Source organism: Pteropus medius, unplaced genomic scaffold (assembly GCF_902729225.1).
Source record: "Pteropus medius unplaced genomic scaffold, Ma_sr-lr_union100, whole genome shotgun sequence".
NCBI lineage: Eukaryota > Metazoa > Chordata > Mammalia > Chiroptera > Pteropodidae > Pteropus > Pteropus medius.
The window spans coordinates 4,818,090-4,844,918 of NW_024347790.1; the positions used below are offsets into that span (position 1 = coordinate 4,818,090).

Consider the following 26,829-nt stretch of genomic DNA (forward strand, 5'->3'; position numbering starts at 1 on the left):
GTAGGCGTGCGTACGTCAGGTGCCGTCCTTCCGGCGATGGGTGGGCCTGGGATCGGGAGGGGAGGCGGAGCGGAGGCGGGGCTTTGGGCTGGTTGGGGCTCTGGAGGGTAGGTGGGTTCAGACCGAGGGGACTACGGGTCGGCTCTAGGTTCAGTGGGCTCGAAACAAAGGACTATCCGGTGGGGACTCGACGCGGCGCCTTCCGACCGGTAGCTGAGCGGCCGATCGAGGCTTCTCGGCCAACCAGTGCCCTCGCCGCGCGGTCTCAGTCGGCTTCTCCTTGGTTCCCCACAGCCCGCGCCGCGGTGGGGGCCCCGGCGCAGCGGCACCTGCTGCTGAGGGACCCCGCGGCCCAACCAGGTGCTCATGATGGGGCTGATCTTCGCTAAACTGTGGAGCCTCTTCTCCAACCAAGGTGAGAAGGATGGAGCTGCGCAACGGCTCGAATCCGAGGAAGGGGGTCTGGCCGCCGAAGGGGACAGCGAGAGGCAGGGCTTTCGGTGGATATATATGTTCTGAGATGCAGAGAAGTGACTTAGTCAAGAGAACGGGTAGAAACTTAGTATTATAGGGCCGGGAGAAGATGCAGGAGAGACCAGATGTGTGGGAGGAATGGGGAAACAGATTTGGTGTCCCAGAATCCAAACTAAGAATTTTTGGATTTTAGTGAATGTAAGCGGAAGGCACCTAATGGTACCTGGAGGCATTTTTGAGGGCCTTTTACATCTCTAATTAAACATCCTAAGCCTTGTCCCAGGATAAGAGTCCTCCCAGAAACCTGTCAACTTTTTTTAAACTAATAATGCTGCTTCGTTTTCAGACCTGCTCTTGAAGGAGATGCGCCTTCACGTTCCCTCCAATTTCCCCTGCTCTCTAGAACTTGGGAACGAATTTTCCTGTTGAAATACACGGGTTTCTGGAAATCTTCAACCTAAACCCTTTATTCCTATCGTAAATGTTAGGAAACGAAAGACTTTTGGTTCTATGTAGGATCTTGCGTGTCCGTATTTAGTCTAGAATGGATTATGAGACATCTAAAAGTTACAAGTCCAGAGGGCCAAGAAGTTGTAAAACCTGTTCTGAGTCAGAGAGAATGAGATGTGATGTCTTCTGAAGAGAGAAAATACCCAAAGAAAAGGGCGACAATAGATAGTTTTAGGCATTCTTTTAACAGAATATTTTCTTAGTAATTGAAGCCATTTTTTTAAATTCACCTAGTTTCATTTTGCATTTAATACCCGGGCATAATAAAAAACAAAACAGTGTTTTATGATGATATCAATTTGTTACTGCTAATATGATATCTTCTTTATGGATTTAGGTGTGAAGAAAATGAAATGGTTTCAGTCCACTCGTTCTGTAAATTGATAAGAACACTAAAATAAGCTTTTCAAGGTTATAAATATAGATATATGCATACACATTTTAAGATATGCTAAAGAGTATAAAGGTGAATGCAGTAACCACCTGCTCACCTTTTCCTGTAGTTTCATAAAACGTTGGTTTTCCCTGCGTAACCTGTCCCATTCCCCTTTCTCCCCTCTCTTGTTTTGCAGCTGCTCTTTATCATGTGTTTTGAGTCTTTAATCGGACTAAAGAAGGGAATAGATGCTATAAAGGGAAAATTCAGGAGATGATGAAAGATATTCATAGGTTGCTTTTATAGTCACATAATTGTCCAGGTCTCCTAAATCCTCATGACTATTTAGGTTTTTTTCCTTTAACTTTGCTGTTGAAATTTTAGAACTAGTGGTTGTTCTATCACTTATTCATGCAGCTAACATTTAGGCATAAGAGATAAAAAGATTTAAAAACAAACAGTAAAGACGTAAAGTTACTTGCTCTCAGAGTGCTCAAAGATCGGTAAATGACAGAAAGATGGAAAAAAATGCCATATGGTAAATAAATTATTGAACAGATATGTATAAAAATGGTGATGGCACCAAAAAGGATTAATTTTTCTCATGTGGTTCCTGGAAGACTTTACAGAAAATGATATACTTGGACTTTAATATCAGGTAATAAGTGTTTACAAGGCATGATGGGTAGACTGAGTAGCAGGATCATGTTATTCTAGGCAGAAGGACTAATAAAATGTAAATGGAAGAGGAAAGAAATAGTTTGGGACATTGAAGGAAGCTGAAAATAGTTTAGTTTGGCTGTATTTTAGTTTGCCTGTGGGGGAGTTAGAGGAAATTAGGTTGGAGACCTAGGTAGCCAGGGGAACCTGATCACAGAGGGCATTGTATGTTGACTAGGACATTAAACTGTACAGAGTGAGTCATGGGAGCAGTTGAAGAGTTTAGTCATTATGTTTCATTTTTAAAGTAAATGATCTATACTTTAGCCATGTACTTTTACTTTCTGTATCAACAAAATTGACTGCCCCAGCATTTTCCATTTTCACTACTATAACACATCTCTCTATTCCAGATAGTTAAGTCACTCAATCTTGGTCGTATATTAGAATAATATTCTCAAGGCCCCACCTCAGACCAATTAAATCAGAATGGAGTGGGGTGTCCTGGGCTTCAGTGCCAAGACAATTCAAATGTGCACCCAGGGTTGAGAACTACTTGTCTTACCTTAAAAACTCCTTTCCTTAATCTTTGTTCCAATATTGGCCTCACTCCCATCTCTTTTTTCCTGTAGCATTTTAGAGCACCAGGCATCTTCTCATAAATGTGTTACTTTTCTGCAAATAAGTATACTAAAGCATGTATTGTCTAAGTAAAACTATTACTAAGTACATAATCTCTGCAATTTTGTATTGCTTAATTTTAAGCTACAAGGCATATTTCAACACACTCATCAGTGACGCAAATAATTTTAAAATCTGATTGTCTTTACAAACATTTTATATATCTATATGGTTGTGTAGGTGTTTGTATAAAATATATACATATATGTTTATGATATCTTTTAAACTCTCCTCAAAAGTTGAACATTTCTTTTTTAACTTTCATAGACCATGGTCTTTTTCTTTCTGTTGTCACTGTGTAGCTGGTCATCAGTTACTTTACCTGGAATTAAGGGCAAATAGAATATGGTCTTAGTGGTAGTTAATTTTCAGAACCAAATACGATGACATTTTAATTTCACTATCTACTCATTTTTTATCAGTGTATTTCATGTTATCATTTTGTTAGCACTGATAGCCAACTTTTTGTGGCATCGTTATTGTCCTTTACTTCTGACTGCACAGATCTGGTATCTTAAATTTCTCTCCTTAGCATTATTCTACTCTTAATTCTGGACTTTTGCTAGTTTCAAACATAACAAACTTAAACTTACTATCTATCTACATGCTCCCTGTTTCCTGGAATACTCTTTATCCATTGCTTCAAGTAGCTCAGATTTCTGATCAAATGTCACTCCTCAGAAAGGCCATCACTGACCGCTCTTCTCACCCCAAATACTCATTTTCTATGTTTTGGAATAACATTTTTCTCTACCTGTAATCATAAGTGTGTTTACTTATTTGTTGTCTGTTTTTCTCAATAGAAATAAACTGCTAAGTTTTTTTTAAACAAAATTTTATATCAAAGTAACACATGCATTCTTTTTTAACAGTTACAAATTTCTAAGGTCTTAAAATGATATGTATTAGTCAAATCTCTTTAATCTCCTGATTTTTTCCCCAGTATTCCATATTTTTGAATAATATGCATGTATGGAAATTTTAACATTATCATTTGCGTTTTCTTAATTGAGATATAATTGACATGTTAGTTTCAAGTGTACAGATTATTTGTCTTATAGTAGAAGAGACATTGGTGCTTTTATGACCTTTTCCCTCATCATCCCAATATAATTTTTTGCTTTAATCCACACTCTTTTCATTGTTGTGATGGTGAAGTTTTGTCACTGCTGAGCCAGAGTGCACTCTGTTGCCCTTTTTTCTACAACTTTTTTTCCACCTAGAGTAAGTAATGACAACATCCCATGGCTTTAGTTTCTTTGTACATGTGACTATGCTATCTCAAAACTCTATACAGGTTTCCCCATATTGCACCTATCAGTTGAGTTATCCTTTCTCCTCACACCTTCAGTATTCTATTCTGTCCGGCTCCAAACTGGACTTGTTTCCCCCTGTGCCTGGTACACACTTCTGGACTTGTCTTTGCTATCATTCTAGGAATTTCCTTTGCTTTTCTATTTTATTAGAACTTATGTCCTTCTTGCTTTACTCTTTCTCTGATGAAGCACGTCATTCAGAAGTTTCTCGTAAAGTCGTCCAAAGTGATAATTATTTTTTTGCAATTCCAAACGCCTGAAAATGTACTGATGTTTTCTTCACTTTTGCTTTATAATTGGGCTGGATATAGAATTCTGAGTTGGAAAACATTTCTTTAAGAATTTTGAAGGTATTATTCTCCCCAGCTTCTAGTGTTGAAAAGACCAGTATCATTCTTCTCTCTTTTTTTCTCTTTTTAACTTTAGCTGTTCTGCAAGATGGATAGTGCTATCTCATTTTGGTTTTAATTTGCATTTTTCTAATGACTGTTGAGTGTCACACACTTTTTTACTTGGGTATATATTTGTATATATTCCTTTGAGGACTGTTCCAGTCCTTTTGTCCATTTAAAAATTTTTTATGCAAAAAAGTTACTTGGAATTACACACACACACACACTCCGGAATTGAGTCCTTTATCAGATATATATTTTGTCATTATTTTACCCCAGTCTATGGCTTCCCTATTTTCTTAATGTGCATTTCTGCTCAGTGCAAATTTTTAATTTTGGTATAGACTAATTTCTCAATTTTTTTTAATGGCTGTTGCTTTCTGTGTCCCATTCCTTTCATCTAGAAGCTTTAGCTTTTACGCTTTTGTCTTTAAGCCCTCTTAAGTTATTTTTAGGATTATGATGTGAGTAGGGCTTGAGGTTCATTATTAATTTACATGGGTATCTTCTTGTTCCAGCATAATTTAATGAAGACTTGCTTTGGAGCCTTTGTCACACTGAAATTATTATATAAATGTGAGTCTTATCATGCATCGATCTGTATATTTATCCTTATGCTGTGCTACACCATCTTGATTACTGTACTATTTCATAGTACAGTAATTTTGAAGTCCAGAAGTATCCTTCTAATTTGTTTTGTTAATCTTTTCAAAGAAAAGATTTTAATTTTTGCTATTGTTTCTATTTTCTATTTTACTAATTTCTGATGTTTGTTTTCTTCTATCTACTTACTCCAGGCATACTTTATCCTCCACTTTATCCTCTTAAGGGTGAGGCTTGAGTACCTCATTGTATTTCTCTCTTCTTCCTTTCATATGTAAAGATTTTAAAGCTTTAAATGTCCCTCTTAAGTACTGCTTTAGCATCATTCCACAAATTTTAACATGTATTTTATTATTCAGTTTGAAATATTTTTTAAAAATTGTTTGATTTCTTCTTTGACCTACGGATTATTTATTAAGTGTTGTTTAGTTTCCAAATACTTATTTTCTTAGATAGCTTATGATTAGTTGCTAATTTGATTCCACTGTGGTCAGAAACATACTCTTAGATTTCCATTCATTCAAATTTATTAACACTTTTATTGTCCATCTATATGGTCTGTTTTGGTGCGTGTACCATTTGCTCTTGAATATATTTTGCATTTGCATACAATGTTCTATAAATGTTTATTAAGTGAAGATAGTTGTTAGTCTTGTTCAGATATATATCTTAATGTGTATGTCTTCTAGAGAGTATATAGTGGGATCTTGTTATACACACACACACACACAAACACATATATGAGTGTGAAATTCTCTCCCTCTTAATTGGAATGTTTAATCCAGTTTGTTGATGTGATTGGGTTTATGATATGTATGGTTAGATAAGATATGTTATTTGTTTTCTGTTTGTCTCATCTATTCCTCCTTTCTTTTGGGTTAACTGATTTTTATGTTTTAGAATTTAATTTTTTATTGACTATTTTAGCAGTTCTTTTTTGCATTATTTTCATGGTCCTTTTAAGGATTGCAGCATACATTCTTAACTTTTTGCACTCTAATATTTAGAGTTAATAATGTAATATTTGTAAAATGTAAGAACCTTGAAACTGTACAGTTCCACTTTCTCCTTGCCTAGTCCTTTGTAACCATATGTTATAAACTGCTCAGTACAGTGTTATATTTTTTGCTACAGTCACGCATTCTTTAAAGTTTTAAGAGATGATAAATTTTTCTTATATTTTTCCATAGTACTATTTTTGATGTTTTGAATTTCCATCTAGCATAATTTTCCATCAAGCCAAAGAACTCTAGCATTTTTTAGTGTGGCTGTGCTGGTGATGAATTCTCTTATTTTTCTTTTATCTGAAAATAATGTCTTTCTTTTGCCTATGTCTGTATTTTTGCTGAATATAGCATCTTAGGTTAATTTTTTTTTTTCCTTTAGAGCTCTAAAGTCATTCTGCAATTGTCCTCTGGGTTTGCATATCCCACCCCCCACCCCTAGCGAAAAGGCAACTAATATTTATAGCTTTACTTTCCTTTATTTAGTCTTTCTTTTTCTTGCTGCCTTCAAGATTTTTGCTTTATCTTTGGTTTTTAGCAGATTGCCCGCCCACAAAGTACCTAGCTTTGCTTTTCTTTGTATTTTTCCTATTTGAAGCTTACTGAGCTTCTTGAATTTGTGAATTTTTCATATTTTTTGTGCTACCCAGTTCACTTGTATTTCTCAAATACTTTTTTTCCAAAATTACCTGACATAACTTACTAGAAAGTTTATAAAGTCAGTTTAATAAGGACCAGCACTTAAAAAAGGAATGAATATTCTAAAATAGAAACAATCCGAATGCATCTCAGTTAGTAATGGTATTGTTTTGTGAAACTTTTGTTTCGGTTATGTGTGTCCTGAGTCATGATATAAAATAGTATTTCTTAACTATGGTCTTGGTTCAACAGGTTTGAAAACCATCCATTAGAATGTCTGTCCTCCTTAACATTTGTCTTGCAAATTGTAACCTTCCCCTGAGCAGCATATGAATTCTCTAGAGAGCAACATTTCTGTATTTCTTTGTAAAAACTTTTATCTTGGCTTTTGTTCATTGCTTTGGGGAAAGGGAAGGACTTGTGGTCTTTTTCCTTAGGCACTTCACCCTGGCCTGTAACCTTAGAGTGTTCTAATTAGACTCTGATCTTCTTTCTTTATCTGTATTTAATCCCCTTGTGTACCTGAAGGTTGCTTTTCTTCTATCTGGTAAGCTATTCTGTTCATTAATTGTAAAACTATAAGACTTGACTTTGTCTTAAAGGTGAGGAGGCACTTTTAGCCAAACTTCCCAGCAATATGACCTTAGGCAGGTTTTTTAACGTAAGGTTCAGTTTCTTCCTTGGGGAATTGAGGAATAATACCACTTTCTCATAGAAAGATAATAAGGATTAATTTTCATAATGCATGTAAAACAGACCAACACCCCAAAATATTATTATTCTTGACATTTTCTAAGAGTTGAATTCTAGATTTCACTTATCCTTAAGAATATTACCATATGATACTTATTTCTATTGCTTCGTACCAATGATGCTATATTGTAAGTGCTCGTTTACATACCCAACTTTAAGATTTTTGAGAGTAGAGACCTTGACTTATTTGTCTTCATCACAAATATTATTCATATAATGAACTCAATAAATGTTGAATTGTTAAATCATCAGGTTCACACAGCTGCTTTTAACAAAATTTAGGTATCCAGGAATATGGGTACTGTGGGAATTGGGGGGAGGCTGAACAATTGGGGAGGGAAGTAAATATTTTATAGCAAAAAAAGCAGGAAAACAATGCTAGCCCTTTTACCTATGTTTATTACAACAAATTACATAACTTCATAGGCCCTCCATTTCCTTTTCTATAAAATAAGCAAGGTGGCCTGGGAAGGTAACTTTGTACAGTTTTAGAGACCTGGGTTCCTCAGAGGTGCCTTATAGGTGACACATTTGTTGAAAGAGGTTGGAGAAAAGGAATATATATATCAAGTTCTGCATCCTGTTCCAAGCTGTAATATTTTATGATTCTATAGTTAGTATAATATAGGATAGAGTTAGTTTTTCACGGCCTTTTCCCCCCGAGATCCAGACTCCTTGAGTGCTCATCGTTGCTGTCCAGGCCATAGGCCTCAGGTCGTAACATCGTATCCTCTTACCCCTTGCAATAATTCAGACTTATTTTCGTTGTATGCAGTATCCCAAATTTGTTAAGTCATCAGATTGTTTATTTGTTAAGGTACATAATTGTTTACATACTCTGTGTTAAATATAAGGCTTGCTTTTGTTACATGACAGTGCGAGTGTAGACATTGTATATCTAGAAGATAGCAGTCCCTATTATGTGATATTATTGGGGCTTTCTTATATCTTAAAATAAAAGTTGGTCTTTTTATCACACATTTTAACAATATATTTAATGCTTCTCTAATCTCGTGTTAGTCTTTTTGTATAATATGTCATTCAATACTAAAACTACAATTTTTTTTCATTTGGTATCTCTACTAAAACTACAAATTGGATTTAGTAAAAATTTTTAGAAATTGAGTTACTGGAGAAACTTTTTTCTCTGATTTTTCTTCCACTTATTTTTTTAAGCTTCTTTTTTAATTATTTTTCTTGTTAGCCACATTTTACCTGTATTTTTCTATAAGCAAGTACTCTTATTAGTTTTCTTTTGCAGCCTCATCCTGTATAGTCTTTATGTCTTTATGCCCTGCTTTCAAAAAAATAAATAAATATGAGCCAGCTTTTTAGGAGATCCGAAAGAACATACACTATAGCCAGGACTACAGAGAAACTTCTGTGCAAGCACTTGATCAAAATTAAACAAATGCTCTGGGATTGGATCTTATCCTTCATTTAATATAAATAAACATGCTTTGTGTCTGGCTCTGGAGAGGCATAGATTAGTGACACTGAAAATACTCTTCTCTCTCAGACCTTTGTTGTGGGAGTGGTGCAGCTTGGTCTCCTGGAAGAGATTGATAGTGAAATGTGATGCCCAAGGTGACTGTCTCATGGCATGCTGACACATTTTTTAAAATACTCAGATTCATTATAAAGCAGAAATAAATCTGAGCAGACCTATAACTACTAATAAAACGAATCAGTAATCATGAAAACTCCCAGCAAACAAAAGTCCTGGCCCAGATGGCTTCATGGGTAATAAACAAATTCAATAGAGTAACAAAATAACAAAATTAATATTCATAAATCAGTTGCATTTTTATATACAAATAATGAACTATCAGAAAGGGAAATTAAGAAAACTATCCCATTTACAATTGCATTAAAAAAGCAAACAAACAAACCTGAAATACCTAGGAGTAAATTTAACAAGGAGGTAAAAGACCTGTGCTTGGAAAATTATAAGATATTAAGAAAGCAACTGAAGAAGACATAAGTAAATGGAATCATATACCATGCTTGTTAGTAGGAAGAATTAACATTGTTAAAATACTCATACTACCCAAAGCAGTCTATAGATTCAGTGCAATCCCTATCAAAAGACCAACAGCATTTTTCACAGAACTAGAACAAAGAATGCTAAAATTTATATGGAACCACAAAGGACCCCAGATGGCCAGAGCAACCTTAAAGAACAAAGTTGGGGGTATCATGCTACCTGATACCAAAATATAGAAAAAAAGGTATAGTAATCAAAGAAGCATGGCACTGGCATAAAAACAGACACAGATCAATACAGCAGGATAGAGTACCCAGAAATAAAATCATACCTATATGGTCAACTAATCTGTAAAAAAGGAGGCAGTAATCTACGATGGGATAAAGACAGTCTCCTCAATAAATTGTGTGGGGAAAACTGGACAGACACATGCAAAAAAATGAAGCTAGACCACTTTCTTTCACCACATATAAGAATAGACTCTAAATGGATTAAAGGCTTTAAGAACTGAAACCATAAAACTAGAAGAAAACAGTAAACTCTGGCATCGCTAAGTAATATTTTTTTGGCTGTGTCTCCTTGGGCAAGGGAAACAAAAAAACAAATGGAACTACATCAAACTAAAGGTTCTGCACAGCAAAGGAAACCATCAGCAAAACAAAAAGACTTCCTACTGGATAGGACAAGATATTTGCCAATGATACACCTGATAAGGGGTTAATAACTAAAATACGTAAAGAACATACAACTTAACACTAAAAAAAAAAAAAATCAAATTATAAAATGGGCAGTGGACCTGAATAGACATTTCTCTGAAGGGGACATACAGATAGATGGTCTATAGACATATGAAAAGATGCTCAGCATCACTAAAAACCAGAGAAATGTAAATTAAAACCACATCGAGATATTACTTTACACCTGTCAGAATGGCTGTCGTCAGTAAATCAGCAAACAAGTGTTGGCGAGGATGTTTAGAAAAAGGAACCCTTTTGTACTGTTAATGATATTGCAAATTGGTGCAGACGCTATGGAAAACAGTGTGGAGAGGTTCCTCAGAAAAATAAAAATAAAACTAGCATATGACTCAGCTGTCTTGCTTCTGGCTTTTTAGCCAAAGAAATCCAAAACACTAATGCAAAAAGGTATATGAACTCTTATGTTCATTGCAGCATTATTTACAGTAGCCAAAATCTGGAAGCAACATAAGATCATCAGTAGAGGAATGGATAAAGAAGAGGTGTACGTGTATACAGTGGAATATAACTTGGCCATAAAAAAGAATGAAATCATTTGCAACAATATGGATGGACCTAAGTGAAATAAGTCAGGCAGAGAAGGACAAATACTGTATGATTTCACTTGTATGTGGAATCTAATGGACAAAAGAAAGAACAAACAATGAAAACAGACTCATAGATACAGAGAACAAACTAGTAATTGCCAGATGAGGGGGGTTGAGAACTGGATTGGGCATGAAAAAGGTGGTGGGATAAAGTATAAATTGGTATAAATGTCTGACCATTATGCTGTACTCCTGAAACTAATATAAAATAATATTGATGTCAACTCTAATTTAAAAATAAAAGTTAAAAAAAAAACTTTAGTTATTTCATGCGTTTAAAAAGCACTTAGTTCCTTTTCTTTTGATGTTTTGTTATACAGAGTCAGTTTGATGATAATTTAACATCAGAAGTTAGGCCTCAGTTTACTTAAAGAATAGACATACATACCCTTATCATAAGACAGAGTTGAAATGGCGTGTTTTTTCTTAATTGCTAGAATTCCCTACCAATGAGGGGGAAAAAACCTTAAATTAATCAAAGATTTGACTTTAATAGAATTCACACCTTATCCACCTTCAGAGTTTGTCACCCTTGACAATTCAAATTGGGAACCAGTCTCTCAAAATGATGTATTACGGGTTTTGCCATCACAAGCCTTTGATACTATGGTCATCATCATAATACAAAATGTGAGGCAAGGAGCACGACTTTGCCAATGGCCCTGGGTGTTCATTGAGTTGCCTCAACAACAATCCGTCGGTACTATTCCTCCATTCCCTTCTCTCAGTAGGAGTATCTGCACCCACGTTTAACTTACTCTAGACGAGGCTTCCTTCTCATGTGATCAGGGACCTCGTGGGCTCCAGATGCTGGACAGGTGGTTTTCAACTGTCACCAAAATTTAGAACGCTTGGCGCCAGGCAGTCTATCAGTGGATCGTTTCTCCACTAATAAGAGTACTCTCGTTCCGGTAATGTAAGAGGGAAGAACAGGGCAACTCTTCAAGATTGGCTCCATTAGAAGTTAGGGAATACAAACCAACAGAATCAAAAAAGGAGAATCATAGTGAGTTACAGTAAGCAAGTTTTTTGTTGTACAAAGCAGCTTCTGCCATAGCGAAATTAGCCCTTCCAGAGGACCACGTCATTTGTCCTGTAATAGAGGCAGCACCTAAGGCATGCAGGTCAATAGAAGATACAGAGATGGTTTGTCACCTAAGAACTTGCCTATGAATTATGGCCCCTTTTTGACTGACGCAGTGTTAACATGTTAGAGTAGGAGTATGACCTGATATTTGATTAGATGTATAATTAGATTTTTGATATTCATGAGAAGTTAATAAGAGGAGCTTGGTTCCTATATGAATGTGTCAGATCATTAGCTACAAATCAGTTGATTATATTGTGGTTCTTAGGGCAACTTCTTTATGTAACCCATTGAGGTTCACTAGTAGCTTTTTAAGCATTCTGCCCTGGGGAAGAATAATCTAATATATTCTGTATAGATTAAAATCTAGAAAAGATAGTATCTGGAATATTTTCTGTGTTCAAAGGAGGTTTCATAATGTCTAGTACTTAACAGAATGATTAGACGGGCTTTAGTTCTACCTCTAAAAAAAAAGATGATTTACTTCATGGCACCAGAAGGGACGGAAGAGGTTTTTGTTGTACAAAGAATGGAAGCAGTATCTGCTCAAAAGAGTTGAAAAGGCATGGAAGATTAAGTAATTGCTTATTTGTCTGTAAATTAATGGAAGGAATGAAAAACTAGTTGAGCATATGTGTGTCTTATTAGTGACGGAAAACTTTTCAGTTTTGTGTTTTAAATTGGGTTTTTAAGTGAAAGGAAGAAAAATCTTGGTACATGTAGGTGGGAAAACTTCCAGATATAAAAACAATTTAAGAAAAAGCTAATTTGATTATTAGAGATGGTAAGCGTGGAACTCTTAAAAGAAACTATGTTTTAAGTCATAATGTGTTGTCAAGACTAGTCTTTGTGTTTTTCCCCCAAAACTCAGTATAAGTGATCAAGTTCTCTCCTCTTCTCTCTCACATTCTTTCATAAAGAGAACTAGATAAAGAATATCATAAGAGATGGCATCACTTAAGGGTGGCAGTCTTCACATCATAAAGTTCTTTTTATTTCTGTATTTTCTCTCTTTATTCCACCTAGTAATAAATATCCCAGTGAATGATTCTTATTAGAGAAATAAGTAATAATCATTGTTGAAAGCATGTAATTGTAGTATGCAGCAGTGTTAAATGTTTATGGTTTGCTTTCTTTTTCTAGAACACAAAGTGATTATAGTGGGACTGGATAATGCAGGGAAAACCACCATTCTTTATCAATTGTAAGTATGGGTGTTCATTTAAACAGTTTTCATTATTTTAGTTATTGGAACTAATTTTGTATAATTAGTAAGATATTATAACTCACCTCGGCGGCTTGTGGCTAGTTAATAAAACTAGGAGATGAAACAAACAAAAAATGCTGTCACGATATATTGGAAAAACTTAAACATATTGTTTTGTATTTTAGCAAACACAAAATTTATGAAAAAGTGAATAAGATAAATTGTTCTGTTTGCTAAAGCCTTCACAAACACTAGTCTTTTTCTGGCCTTGAAAAAAAAGAATTAATATTAAACTAAAATAAATAAAGCACATATTATAGTGGTGGAATGAGATAATAGAGTGCATTTCACTTAGTTATTCTTACACTGGGATTCATGTCAATAGATTGTTATCTGTAGTGAGCTGTTGCTACTCTCCTAACAGCTCTGGAATTGTTTAACATAGCCAGACTTGTCAGATCAAAAGAAATGAAGATCACTCCTAAAACTATTGCTTTGGTAGCTTGCAACAAGGAGAGGCTTGAGACTTTTTAGAAAAATACATTAATACTTTAAGGAAATTTTAACAACCCATCAGTCCACTTGTCAGAGTATCTCCCATTTTCCTTTTAGTGCCAGTGAAATGATCCCTGTCAAACAATGAAAGTTGATCTATGCCCAAGCATTTTAACAAATAGTTATTTATTTACAGTGCATCATCATATGACTCCTATCTCTTCCCACCACATCCTAAGTAGATCAGCTGACAGCCCTCCAGAAATACTTCACTTGAGGAGTACTTAATATATTTTTCAGCTACTTATGGCTTGCTGCTTCAGAGTTGAATAACTATTTTGGCCATTATGTATTTAAATTGACTTAGCCTTTAAACATCAAATATAAACATTTTAGGAACCTGTCACTGTTGTTGAAATAATTTTTTCACATAGCTTCAGAAATACATATAAAACACAAAAGAGAGTTGCAAACTTCTTCCAGCACACGACTGACATGTTATAAACAAATACATATTGGTTGAATAAATTACTGTAGATAAATGAATGATTATTATAATGCATGTGATGGGAGCATCAGTGTTCCAAATATGTTTAGAATTCATTCTAATTAAAATTTTCATTTGCCCATAGCCTTATCTTTTTAAGACTGTGTATAAAGTAATAGGCATGAACTGATTTTTATGGCTTAGACAAGTCTCAGTTTTCTCATAGTCTTCAGAGTTATAGATAGCCTACTATTCCATGGTTGCTGCTTGGCAAGTATTGATGTCACAGTCACCTAGAAACTTGCTCTTTCAGGATAGAGCTTTGGTTCTGCTGTAACTGATAACAGGGCATGGCAGTATTGGAATTTTGGCCACAGAAATGCTAACCCACACCACAGGGCTCCCTGCTATCTAGATCAAGCCTGTAGTTTATCCTATTAAAAGAACAACAACAACAAAAATCTTCCTTCAGGCGTTGTTCTTATCTAGGTATATGTTTGCACAAATGTTCTATAAGGTTCTAGCTCCAATGCCAATGGTTAACCATCATTGCACAAATAAGGAAGATTGATTCCTATTAAAAACATAGAGATTAAAACTTACTTCAGGTTCTCAAGATTTACAGAAGAGTTTTTATGATGTCTGTCTTTCAACAGCTTGATGAATGAAGTGGTTCATACCTCTCCAACCATAGGAAGCAATGTTGAAGAAATAGTTGTGAAGAACACTCATTTTCTCATGTGGGATATTGGTGGTCAAGAGTCTCTGCGGTCATCCTGGAACACATATTACTCAAACACAGAGGTATATTGAAGTTCCTACTAAAGTCAATTTTAATAAAAAGAACCAGAGAGTGGTAAGCCCAGAAAATAGATAGGCTGAACAGGGGGCATATTGACAGTTGCCCTTTAATAAGATCCTTTTTTGTAAAAAACTTGAGGTTTCCGAATAAAAGAATAAGTAAGTAGAAAGAGGAATGGGAGCTGTTATTGAGTGCTTGCTGGGGGGCAGGCTCTGTCAGTTCCTCCTCACTATAACGCTGCAGCACCCTCGTTGGAGAACTCAGACACGAGGATGAATTATATATAACCTTTCCCAAGATCCCACAACTTTATGAGAGGCCCTGGTTGGGGGAGGAATAAAATACTTTAAGCATGATTTGACATAAGATTTTCAAATAACATGATTCAAAATTTTAGTGAGATTATATTTTAATTAAAAAAGAAATGGATATGTAGGCCGCACCCCAGAGTTCCCTGTCCCTAGTTCATTATTTTACTAATTTCCAGAGCCAACCTGAGTAACAATTCTGGAATGTCTTCTGTTTCTGTTTTTATTTCTTCTTAGAGGCAGATTTAAAAAAAAAAAAAAAAATGCAGTGCTATTGAGAGAGGTTTATCTTTAAGGATATTAATATATACAATTGCATCCATAATTTTTTTAAACAAAGAATTACACCAATCAATTATTTTTTTGTTAAATGAACCCTCGTTGTTTACGTCCATGCCACCCTGAACAAGCCCGATCCCGTCTGATCTTGGAAGCTCAGCAGGATCAGAACTGGTTAGTACTTGGATGAGAGACCACCAAGGAAGACCAGGTGCTGTAGGCATAAAAAATAAAAATAAAAAAATAAGGGATTGTAAACTGACAAGGTCTTTGCAATCAATGAGGTCAACCAAGGGTTGCCTCGCCTAAAAAATAAAAAAATTAAAATTAAAATTAAAAAAAATGAGTGATGCGTGTTGGGAGTGATGGAGAGGAGGTTAGGGGTGTGATACAAGGAATTTTGGGTGAATAAGTTGCCTTTTTAAATCAAAATATATATTTCTCTAGATTTATATTATAATAACATATGTATATATCTATATGTATTCTAGGGCAGTATATGACTGGCCAAACCAAGACAACATGTCATAGATATTCAGCAGTTGTAGTCATACTTAATATTTTTTATTTCCAAGGGAGCATAGGTTGGTGAGTAAATACTATGGTTTGATTATAGGTTAGCTTACTATATATTTCTATAGTAAAATAACATCCTGAAATTAAAATATATTGGAGAGTCAGGGAAGAACAACATTTTATTACATTATGACTAAACGGCATAACTGATGGTACTCTCAAAACTCACAATCAACTGCAAGTATGAAGAGAGGAGTTATCTTTGACAAATAAATCAAATTTGATTCTTGCTGATGCATGTATATTTAGCTTTACGAAAGGATATTATTGAAAATACTGAAACTCTAGAATACTTAGCATGGATCCAAAAAGAGATACACTATTGTTGATGCTATTTGCATGAAATTTTCTTTTAATAAACTTATTTCTATAAGAATAGCAAAATTACTGCAAAGAACCTTTGGCCTTTATTGCAACACATAAGGTTTGCAATCTCAGATTCCAAGCAGAGATCTTATCCCCGTGGTGTTCCCCTGATGGCTTTGGCCACCCTTGTCATCTTGCTTCTTAAATTCTTTACATTGAGGAGTCATCCAAGAGCTGAAATGTGTCTTATAATATAAGGAGTTACAGATAGTGACTAATTCCTGACACCTTTCATTAACGTACAAGTTCCATATTTTCTGACCATTTTTCTTATATTTATCTCTTCTATTTTCTTTCCTTTTTATTCCTGTTTTTCTCAGTTATATTCAGATTAGTCTTGATTTATTTTACATCACTTCCTCTACTATAATCTTTTACACCTCATTTTTTAATTTTATCTTCTGCATAAGATGTTTCATTTAAGAGCCCTTTCCGACTATATCTTATTTTTCTCATCAAAGATGCTTTTATTTTGAATGTGTGAGACCCACCGTTTTCATATACACAGTTACTAACAATCTTTTCCAGTTCTCTCTGATCTCTCTTTAATTTCACTTGTATCATCTTTAGCATGTTAACACCTAACTATATGTTTCTATTTAGCACATTTTTTCTTACTCTTTTATTATTATTGTTATGTAAAAATGCCTTATTTGATAGTTTTTTAAAAAAATGTGTTTTTCTTTTTCAAACTAGCTCGTGTGCTTCTTTCTAATAGGTAGGGGACTATTCAACTTAAAAATTGCCTAAATGAGTGATTATAGAGTATTTTTAAGGTTCAGTGAGTTATGTTAACTGTGACTTTCCTTTTAAAAAATACTTTTTTATTACTTGCATTATAAAATAATAGTGTTACAGAATATTATGTATTCAAATGTCACTTTTTTAAAATACAATTGAGCATGGTTTTTATTTATTGAAGTTATGTGTTATTTCCTTACTAACATTTGGATTTTATGGCTTGATATAATTCGATATTAACTCTTTATGATAAAAAATTAGTAGACTCTTTTATTTTATAGAATTGATGATGCCATGTGAAGAACGTATTTCTATCACTTGAGAGTAGTTTTGCAGAAAACTTCAACATCCCATTCAGTTTTCTTTCTTTTTAATTGTCTTCTAGTTCATCATTCTTGTTGTTGATAGCATTGACAGGGAACGACTAGCTATTACGAAAGAAGAATTATACAGAATGTTGGCTCATGAGGTAATTTTTTCCTTTTTTTAAGAAGTTTAGAGAATTTATTAGATAATGGTTTGCAAACCAGGAGATGTAGCCCTCGGTATGAACCGAGAATGTGTTCCAAAATGGAGGGGATAGGACAGGGCTTATGAAAGCTAAAGCTGCAAAGAGCTGTTGTAATGAGGTAAATTTTGAAAGCAAACATAAACAATGGAGTAAGGTATCTGTCTATTGGTTTTGCTTTTTTACAAAGATTAATGTGTTCTGCAGTCGGTTATTTTATTAGCAAAGTTTTATATATTCAATTGATGAAAGTCTTGAAGTAAAAAATTTTCATTACTTTTTCAAATTTAAAAAATTCAGCATGTTAATTTATAAAGTGCTACTATCAAAAAGAATTTTCGAAGTTAAACCTACTCGTCTTAAAAAGTCTGATAGATTGAAACAGGAAAGGGGAAAACTTAAGTGTTTTTTCCCCCGAGAGTTTATAATAACTGAAAATTTTTTAGTGAATAATTTGAGATCACTTAATTCTAAATATTTCAGATATACAGAAGAACTTGGAAAATAAAACACATTCATGCACCTACCATTCATATTAAATATCTTATGAGATCTCTCCAATCTAAATTTCCTTCCTTTTCTCTCTCAAGGAATCCAAAAAGAATTCCACTATCCTAAAGTAGTGATTAATATTCCTATGAATATTTTTATTTAGGTGTCAGTTATACAGAATATTTTATTCCATGTTCATAAAACTTTACATGATGGTTGCATATCTTTCTGTATCTTGGGTTTGGGAGATTTTTTTGCACAATATTTTGATTTATTCATTTTAGTACATACAGCTTTAGTTCAATTGTTTTAATAACTATATAGTATTTAATAACTATATAGTATTTAATAACTATATAGTATAGTATTCATTTTAGTACATACAGCTTTAGTTCAATTGTTTTAATAACTATATTGATCTGTTCTTCTATTAATGAAATTTAGGTTATTGCCAATGTTTTGATAGTATAAACAATGCTGCAGTGAACATTAATGAATGAGCTTAGGTTATACAAAGACAAATAAATTATAAGTATTGCCCAGCCCTTACTCTCATTTAAATTTTGGAGAAACCGTAGCATTTGGCAACATAGTACCGTATTTGTCCATTGGAATATTGTTCATATAGTTTTAAGTCAATATTTAAGGGTCAGGTTTATTTTACTGACCGCTTTGACCCAACAACAGAAAAATAACTTTTAATTATCTAGCTTATGTTTATTAATCTGTTTTTGTTAAAGTGGATTGTTAAATCATGGTTATTTGAGTTAATTTATTTTTGTTTCTGTAAAATTTTTAATTAAATATTAGCACTATAACTGTTCAGTAGGGTACATTTCACCTATCTGCTTCATTAATTTCATTTGAATTGTGATATTTCACATATTAGAAATATTTCATATTGATTGCAGGATTTACGGAAGGCTGCAGTTCTTATCTTTGCAAATAAACAGGATATGAAAGGGTGTATGACAGCAGCTGAAATCTCCAAATACCTCACCCTTAGTTCAATTAAGGATCACCCGTGGCACATTCAGTCCTGCTGTGCTTTAACAGGAGAAGGGTAAGTGCTAATCAGCACAAGGGGAGGTATGACTTCTTTCAAATTCCTTTCAGTTTCTTTAGGCCAATTTGCCAACTTGTTTTCTTCTTTGTTGCTGTTCCTTTCTGGTTTTTAATTAACGATGGTTTTTGCATTGTGCCTCAGGTTTACAAGATTGAAATAATTTGAATCAATTACTATTGTTAAATTACAATTTAACAAAGTTACTGACAAATTTTTTGTAAGTTTTAGTATAAATGGAAAATTTTACCCCAAAAAAGCAATGAATTTTCAAACTCTACACTTTTTAGTTTGTTTCAAAGAAATGGCACATTTTCTGAAAAGGCTTAATTAATCCTAAGCTCCCAGCTTACCACAAGAGCACATCTCCTTTGTAAGGAGTCCTTTTGGGACACTCACTTCTAAACAGTAAATGTGAGGCAAATGTCATTGTAGTATATTCTTCCTTTTTAAGAACATGAGTTTGGATAAACAGGCCAAGGAGAACCCAGTGTGCCATGTATGGGTTACCCAATTTATTTCCAGGAACTTATTTATGCTCAAATCAACTTGGCCTTCTTAGTTTTTCTCATACTAGAAATAGCTTGTAGTGTAGTGGCTACATGTAGACTTCTTTGACCTATACTTTTAAGATTGGGCCACGAGCATTCCATCCTTGTTTCCTGTCGTCTGAAGTGGTTTCAATGTTAGTTTATCTCAGGGGGATCGAGGAGTATTTGCAATTTTGCTGTCAAAACCGCCAAAGCTGGATCAAGATGAGCCTGAAGCAATTTCCTCCATTACTCAATAAGATCATTTTGTCTAAGTGAATCTTCCACTTAAAATTTCTACTTATTTTTATGTTAGCTGAATTTTGTCTCTTAAATGTATAAATAATTATTATAGTACCAACATTTGGGTAAAGCTTAAAAATGTAAATATGCATTCAGTTTTTAACTATAAAGTTTTTTGTTTTGAAAATATTTCTCTTTTGGTTCAGGTTATGCCAAGGTCTAGAGTGGATGACCTCCCGGATTGGTGTGAGATAACTTTTTTGCTCGGAAGAGACTGCTGTATTTATTCTGTGACATGAACATTTTTCCTAGTACCTTTGGCTGCTAAGGCAGCAGCATGTTTAATTTATAACAACACAAACCTCTATGAGCAACACTTGAATCAAGTGCAGCTGAACTGGAACATGAAAGATTTTTTTTCTTAACTTTTTTTTTAATGCACTAATCTTCAGTTGGATGAACACTAATGCATAACTATGTTTTCAGAATTTTTCTGGCTGCTTATTCTAATTATCTAATGACTGCCTTGCAAGAAATATTTGTCATATGTTTAATGTTTTCTGAAGTATTGTAATAACTTTAATGACCAGTTTCTTCCATTTCTTGACCAACCTTATCCCTACCAGATAATTACTGGTTTGACAAAGTAGTAGTGGAAATTGTCAGGTACTGCTTGCAAACTAAACCAGCACTAAATATTTGCTCCCTCTATAAACCATTTATCTTTGAACAGACTCATTATAGAGAAAGAAATCTGCCTAAAAGATATAAGGAAGATTAAACATCATGAGAACTGCCTTTAAGTGAGTTAATTTTCCCTACATTATTGCAAGTCATGGAATAATTTTAAGTTACTATTAGCATGGAAATTTAAATAGGCTTCTTATCTAAAAGAATTAAGTTCACTTCCACCTACAACATGGGATTAGTTTTGGTTAAAAACTAATCAAGATAAAATATTTGAAAGCTCAACTTTGACGGTAAATATTTTGGACGAATCTGGTATTTTAAGAATGTCACGTTATTCGATGCATATATAACTATTGGAAGTTATTAAAACATACCAGCACTTAATATTACAATCAGACATCTGGAACATATTTCACTGTCAATTACAAACAATTTTATTATCAGCATAAAGTTCAGCTATTTCATGCGCAAGGCATATCCCATCTGCTCTAGGGAATAGCTAAAGCAGAAGTATAAACAGTTCATTTTAATTCTTAAAATTTGAAATTGTATTTATAATAGTATTTCTACCACCAGCAGTATATTACTTAAAAAACAATATGGCTTTCCTTAAGTCTGTTTGAGGTTGTAATATAACAGGCTTGAAACAATTGCCTATTGCTTTATAGTTATGCCTCGTGTTCTAAAATCTTTCACTGAAGTATAGGAGACAGCTGAATTTAATCCTAGCTTTTTAGAATATTAGTATGAAACTGAAAACTAATACACTAACAATTTATAAATTAAAAAAGAGAAAAAGTCAATCTATTCAAAGTTTATTGAATAGCATTAAACAGTTGTCTAATACGAACAATAATCTAAATAGTGCATACCTTAAGAGGAGGACAGGTATTGTAATTTTAATTTTCTTTATTTCAAATGTATGATTTTGCTATAATGAAAGGGATAAAATGCATACTTAGGGAATAATACTTTATCATCGCAGTATTTTTTCTTTATTTGGGTCAAAAACAGGATTTAGTGTTCATAATAATATCAGAATACCTATTCAAAAGTGGTATTTTAATTTTAATATTTTTATTGTAAGTTTGTTTAAATTTTGCTTTGTTTTTCAGGTATATTTGATTTATTTTATTTAGCCTAATTAATTTAGTTGAATGTAGTAACATTTTTCTGATTTCTGTTTAGTGGTAGCACACACACCCTAGAACTGAAAAGTGGCAGGAGGAAAGTGTTTTGGGTTTGGGGAACTTGTTGTTTATTAACCTTGTTTTGAACCTTTTTAGTGCATCTGTACCAGGTAGAGGATAAATTTGTTTTTAATATAACCCATAATCAAGAACATGAGAAAAAAGCAGACATAAAGTAATATGGAATGCTGTGTGGTGGTGAGAGAAGGAGGAATTATGAAAATACCATTTACCCAAAACATACTTTGCCAGAATTTCTATCTTGGTTATGTAGTTTAGCCATAAATACTGAGGATAATTCTCTTAACTCTATCCTGAGAAAAAACATGTTAATACTCCTGTTTTATTCTTTGAAATTTGCTTCTATCTGATAAAATTGGCTGGCTCAATTTTTTTTCTGTCAAATTATATGGTTATTTTTTTATGTATTACCACATCAGCATTATATTGAAAATGTTTTTAATGGTTGATTATATTTTGTCAAAAAACACTAGTATAGACTCAAGTTTGGTATTTAATTTTTAAATACAATTTATTTTCTAAATTCTTTTTTTAAAACATGATTTTGGATTAGAAATGATTTTTGTTAACTGTGTGTTGAAGATGAAATTGAACTTCAACTAGATTTTGTGCCAACAGATGGGAAAAGTTCAACTAGGAAATTCATATAAGACTTTTAAAAAGTATTTGATAGGTTCTCAATAGATATTTCCTGTTACAGTAATGTGAAAACTGATTTTCCTTTACTCCAAGAGAATTTTCTGACCCAAGCATATATCTAATGCTAAAGCTTTGATTCTGACATTCATTGTAGATCAGCCAACTATAAGATTGTCTGATGAAAAATGTAAATCAGCAAATAGTGCCTTTATTCATATTTTGAGATGAGTTCTCTATTTTGTACTATACCTGTTCTTTGGAGGTCAAATTAGCAGCTAATTTAACAGTGATATAATTCAAGGTTTATGCAGTTGCCCAGCAGAGTTTCTAGTAAGAAAGCAAGACGCCCACCCACATTACTTTGGGAGATTATTCTACATTTTGTTTTTAATTTAAGGATAAAAGAACTAAGTTTTATCTTTTCCATACATCATAACTGAAATGTAATTGCTACCCTTGTAAGTTCAAATATGGCGTTTTTCTTAGTTTCGAACGTGTTGTGTTCTTCATATTTAAACATCATTCGTATTAAAGCCCATTTGAGAACTCTTTTAGAATTAGCAGTCCCTTTTATATGGGAATATACTGCATATTTTGTATTGTTAATGTAATTTAATTTCATAAAACCTGAAATAATATATAATCTATTGAAAAATTTATGATTACATAATTTTTGCTTTAGGTTCTGTGTTAGTGTGCTTGAAGGTATAATTCTATATTCATTAGACAAAAATAGTAAATTCAAGTTTCATTGTTAAAAATAATTTTAAATGTGTACCACCCCTATAACCATAGTTATTTTTATTAAGCATAAATTAACTTTCATTATCTATAACATAAAGAGAAAATAATTATTTTCCTATGGAAACAGTGAGTGATAGGCAGCAATGTAAACATTCTCTAAAGAGTTATAGGGAGTCACAAAGCAAAGAAAATTTTAAATAATAAAAGCTTAAAAAAAAATCTTTTGGTATAATGTATCTTAGGATAAATTAGAAATGGAATTGTTTCTGACTACCACTCATTTATGTAACTATGTAAAACCATATCAGTTGAAAAAAATGTGCTAGTTGTTATGCCTATATAAATTCCATTGATATCCGTCTTTAAAGACCAACTTCCCGACTTTTCATCTATGGCTTTGGATCCCAATCATTTCACATCCAGTTCAATTCTGTAGGATGTTTTATGTTTTGTCAGGGTAAAGTCATTTTAAGATACAACACGGTAACTTGTATCTAGTAGAATATTATGCTGGCTATCTAAAGAAGTAGATTTGAATCTTCATTTTGCCATTACTTGTCTAGTTGACCTTAGACAATGACTGTTGGTGGCCTTCCTATTGTTTTTCACATACTAAGGAACTTAAGCAAGCTACAACTCCAACGTGTCATTTGGTTTTAAAATTCTGAATCTTTATACACTCTATTAAAATTGAAAACCAAAAATACATGTCAATGTGAAAAATTAATTTTTATCTATATTTTATTCTCACCTCATTATTGTTTCACTTAGTATGGGAATACAATCAAGGAAACAAAGAATCAATTAGTAACTGCTACTCAAATTGAGCTGATAGCTAATGACAATACAAAAGAGAAAATAAGCCATATTGGTAAGAAAATGATATTAAACTGGTTGTAAAATAGCAGCCTCTGGTGGAAATATGCTCTTCTAGAGAATAGCTTGCTTATTTTCCTGGCTTTTACTAATTCGAAGTGCTTAGTTAGTTCGAGATTATTGTCTTTAGATGCCATTCCAAACTGCAGTTCTCTGTTTGGCTTTCCAGCACTGAAAAGTTGGTGCAGCCAGAATGTCAGTATTTTACAAACGTCTGAATAAATCTGAGAATAGTTTATTTTCAAGCTTAGTTGTTTTGTTTTGTTTTGTTTTGTTTTGTTTTGTTTTGTTTTTCAGTAATGTCCAATCCTTATTCATTTAGCTTTACCGTGAAGACTGGAATCCAAAAGTTAGGTTCCCAAGGAGTATTTTTGAAGAGTTTCAAGTGGTGAAATCTAAATAGAAAGGGCCAATAAAATAAATATTTTCAACTACTTCAATTTAAATTTAAAGTAGAAAAAATACTGTGGTCAGCAGATCAGCTTTAAATGTATATGGTTTGGTTAAACATTTGGGAAATGCTAATTTGGAGAGGTATAGAGGCATACCTAGAAACAAAAGTCAAAACACTTTATACTAAAGATAAACTTGGGGTGGGAAAATCTTCAACAGGATATTAAATAGTAAAAAATTTAAATGGAAATAGTGAATTTTTCCCATTTAAGGCACTTAAAATTATAGAAAATAGTCTTTTACTGTAGAACTGGTGTGCCTGTATTTTAATGTGGCCAAAGGACTGAAGACCTATCAGGTTTTTAGAATTTAGGAGTGTAGTCACATAGAGGCATCTTCTATATATTTTTTTAAACCAGTAATCTACATTTTCTTCCAGAAATGGAGAAATAATGAAATGTGCCGTGCATATCTTTTGAAATAGAAAACAAAGTTCTAGAAGAATGGAAAAGTTCTCTTGCACAAACTTGTAAAATTTTAACTTAAAAGTTACCTCATTTTTCCATAAGGTGCTTTGCTCAAGTTTGTGGGATGTTGCGCGTCCCATTAAAAACCCTCTTCACCCAAACACTGTGTTTGAAATATGCAAAATTCACAGCTAAGGGGTAGCATTCCTAGGAGGTTTTGTTTTGTTTTCTTGTTTACCACCAGCAGGTCTAACTTGGTGTAGCAGACCCCCATGTCATCTTCATTAAATTAAAGCACAAGGGCAAGTGCTCAGCCAATATTTAATTAGTTTAATTAATGTCAAATAAGGGAAAGGAAACCCCTAATAATTTGATTGATTATATTATACTGTGACTATATTTCCATCAGTATTGGTAAGATAGCAAATAACTATCAGGAGATCTTCGTTATGTACAATTTATTTGCATATTTTGGTCCTATTCTGAAGAGATTATAATCATTTAATCCTCTTCTTTTCCCCCTCAGGAAATTCAGGGACTCTGCAGCCCCTATTTTGTTCTCTTGGAGTAAACTGTTCAGTGTAGTTATGAACACTTTCAATTCTGATTATAAAGTTTAGCTGCTATTTTATTAGGAGTGTGAAATAAAATGATGGTTATAATTTTTTCCAATTATGTGATGGTTATAAATTTTACCCTATTTAACTATTACACAGAGCATGGTTTAAAAAAACAAAAACTAAAAGCTGTCACAGCCTTGCTCTTGCATTTATTCTAATCATAATATAATGAATATAATCACACGTTGCCATCTTAACATAAATCGGTGCTTTAGAGCATTAAAGAGGAAACAGCAGGCCCTGTGTAATGTACTTCTTGTTTCAGAATGCAAAACTACTTTAAAGTGTCTCTGCTTAATATTTTTCATTCCTTAAGATTTAAATACAAATGTGTTATACTTTAAGCTTCAGGCTTTCGGCAAAAGCTGTAACAATATCTTAGCTATTAAGCCTGGTCAAATAGAAGATGGTGTTAATAAGGTGAGCGTTATTCATTGGATCTCTCTGGACCCCCTGGTTTTACAGAGGGGGAAAAAATGTCTTTGACACCACAGACTGCTTTTTAACCCCCTCCAAGCAACTGAAACGCGTGCTGGTCCAATAGATGAGCATTAATTTTTTTAAAAAGCAAACAAATTACTTAATGCCTTCACATGACTTCTTGAAAGTGGTTCAAAGCATGTTCTAATGGTGGGGTTGTATAAAAGACATGTTTTAAATCTTTAATAGCTGTCGTAAAATGCTTCTTGTATGTTAAGTTTAGGTTGCTGCTACTCATGATTTTTTATTTCTGCAATTATGTTATAATGAGTTGCTTGCATGTCTACATACCCAAGTAAAAGGATGCTGTTTGCTCTGGAATGTTCATCTTTTAGACAGGTTTTGGCTCATTTGCAATCATGGTGCAATATAGTGTAAACATTCATTTGTTTTCAGTCAACAGTTTTATTTTTGTCATAATAAATAATTACTTTTCCAATATGACATGAACCCAGTGTTTTCTTTTAGAGATAAAATCTGTTTTAACAGTCTCTTTGTTGCAAGTGATAGAAACCCATCCAATCTAACAAAGAGAGCGGAATTTTGTGTTGCGAGGGTGAGCTGGTGGTTGCTCCTGGAACCCAGAATCAGGACACAACTGGATTTCTGGAACAGGCTGCGACCAGAGACCAGGAACAAGAGGAGAAGCTGCCCATCTCCTCAGGCTTGCACTAGGCTGGGTTTTTCTGTTTCCTAGTCCGCATGCTAGATAATGTCCAAATCTAATAGCTCCTATTAGATTTGCCATTGTACAGAGAGAAGTCAGATTATCTATCATTAGGTTC

At 33.6% G+C, this 26,829-nt stretch overlaps 1 protein-coding gene across 1 annotated transcript; it reads left to right on the top strand.

Annotated features, from left to right (window-relative positions):
• Positions 1–80: 80 nt before the first annotated feature.
• On the top strand, positions 81–26,485 carry ARL5B (ARF like GTPase 5B). The gene is made up of 6 exons (XM_039877517.1): positions 81–415; positions 12,971–13,031; positions 14,673–14,820; positions 17,474–17,557; positions 19,000–19,151; positions 20,131–26,485. The coding sequence occupies exons 1-6, from the start codon at positions 367–369 to the stop codon at positions 20,177–20,179; spliced, it is 543 nt and encodes a 180-aa protein (XP_039733451.1). The 5' UTR covers positions 81–366; the 3' UTR covers positions 20,180–26,485.
• The last annotated feature ends 344 nt before the right edge of the window (positions 26,486–26,829 follow it).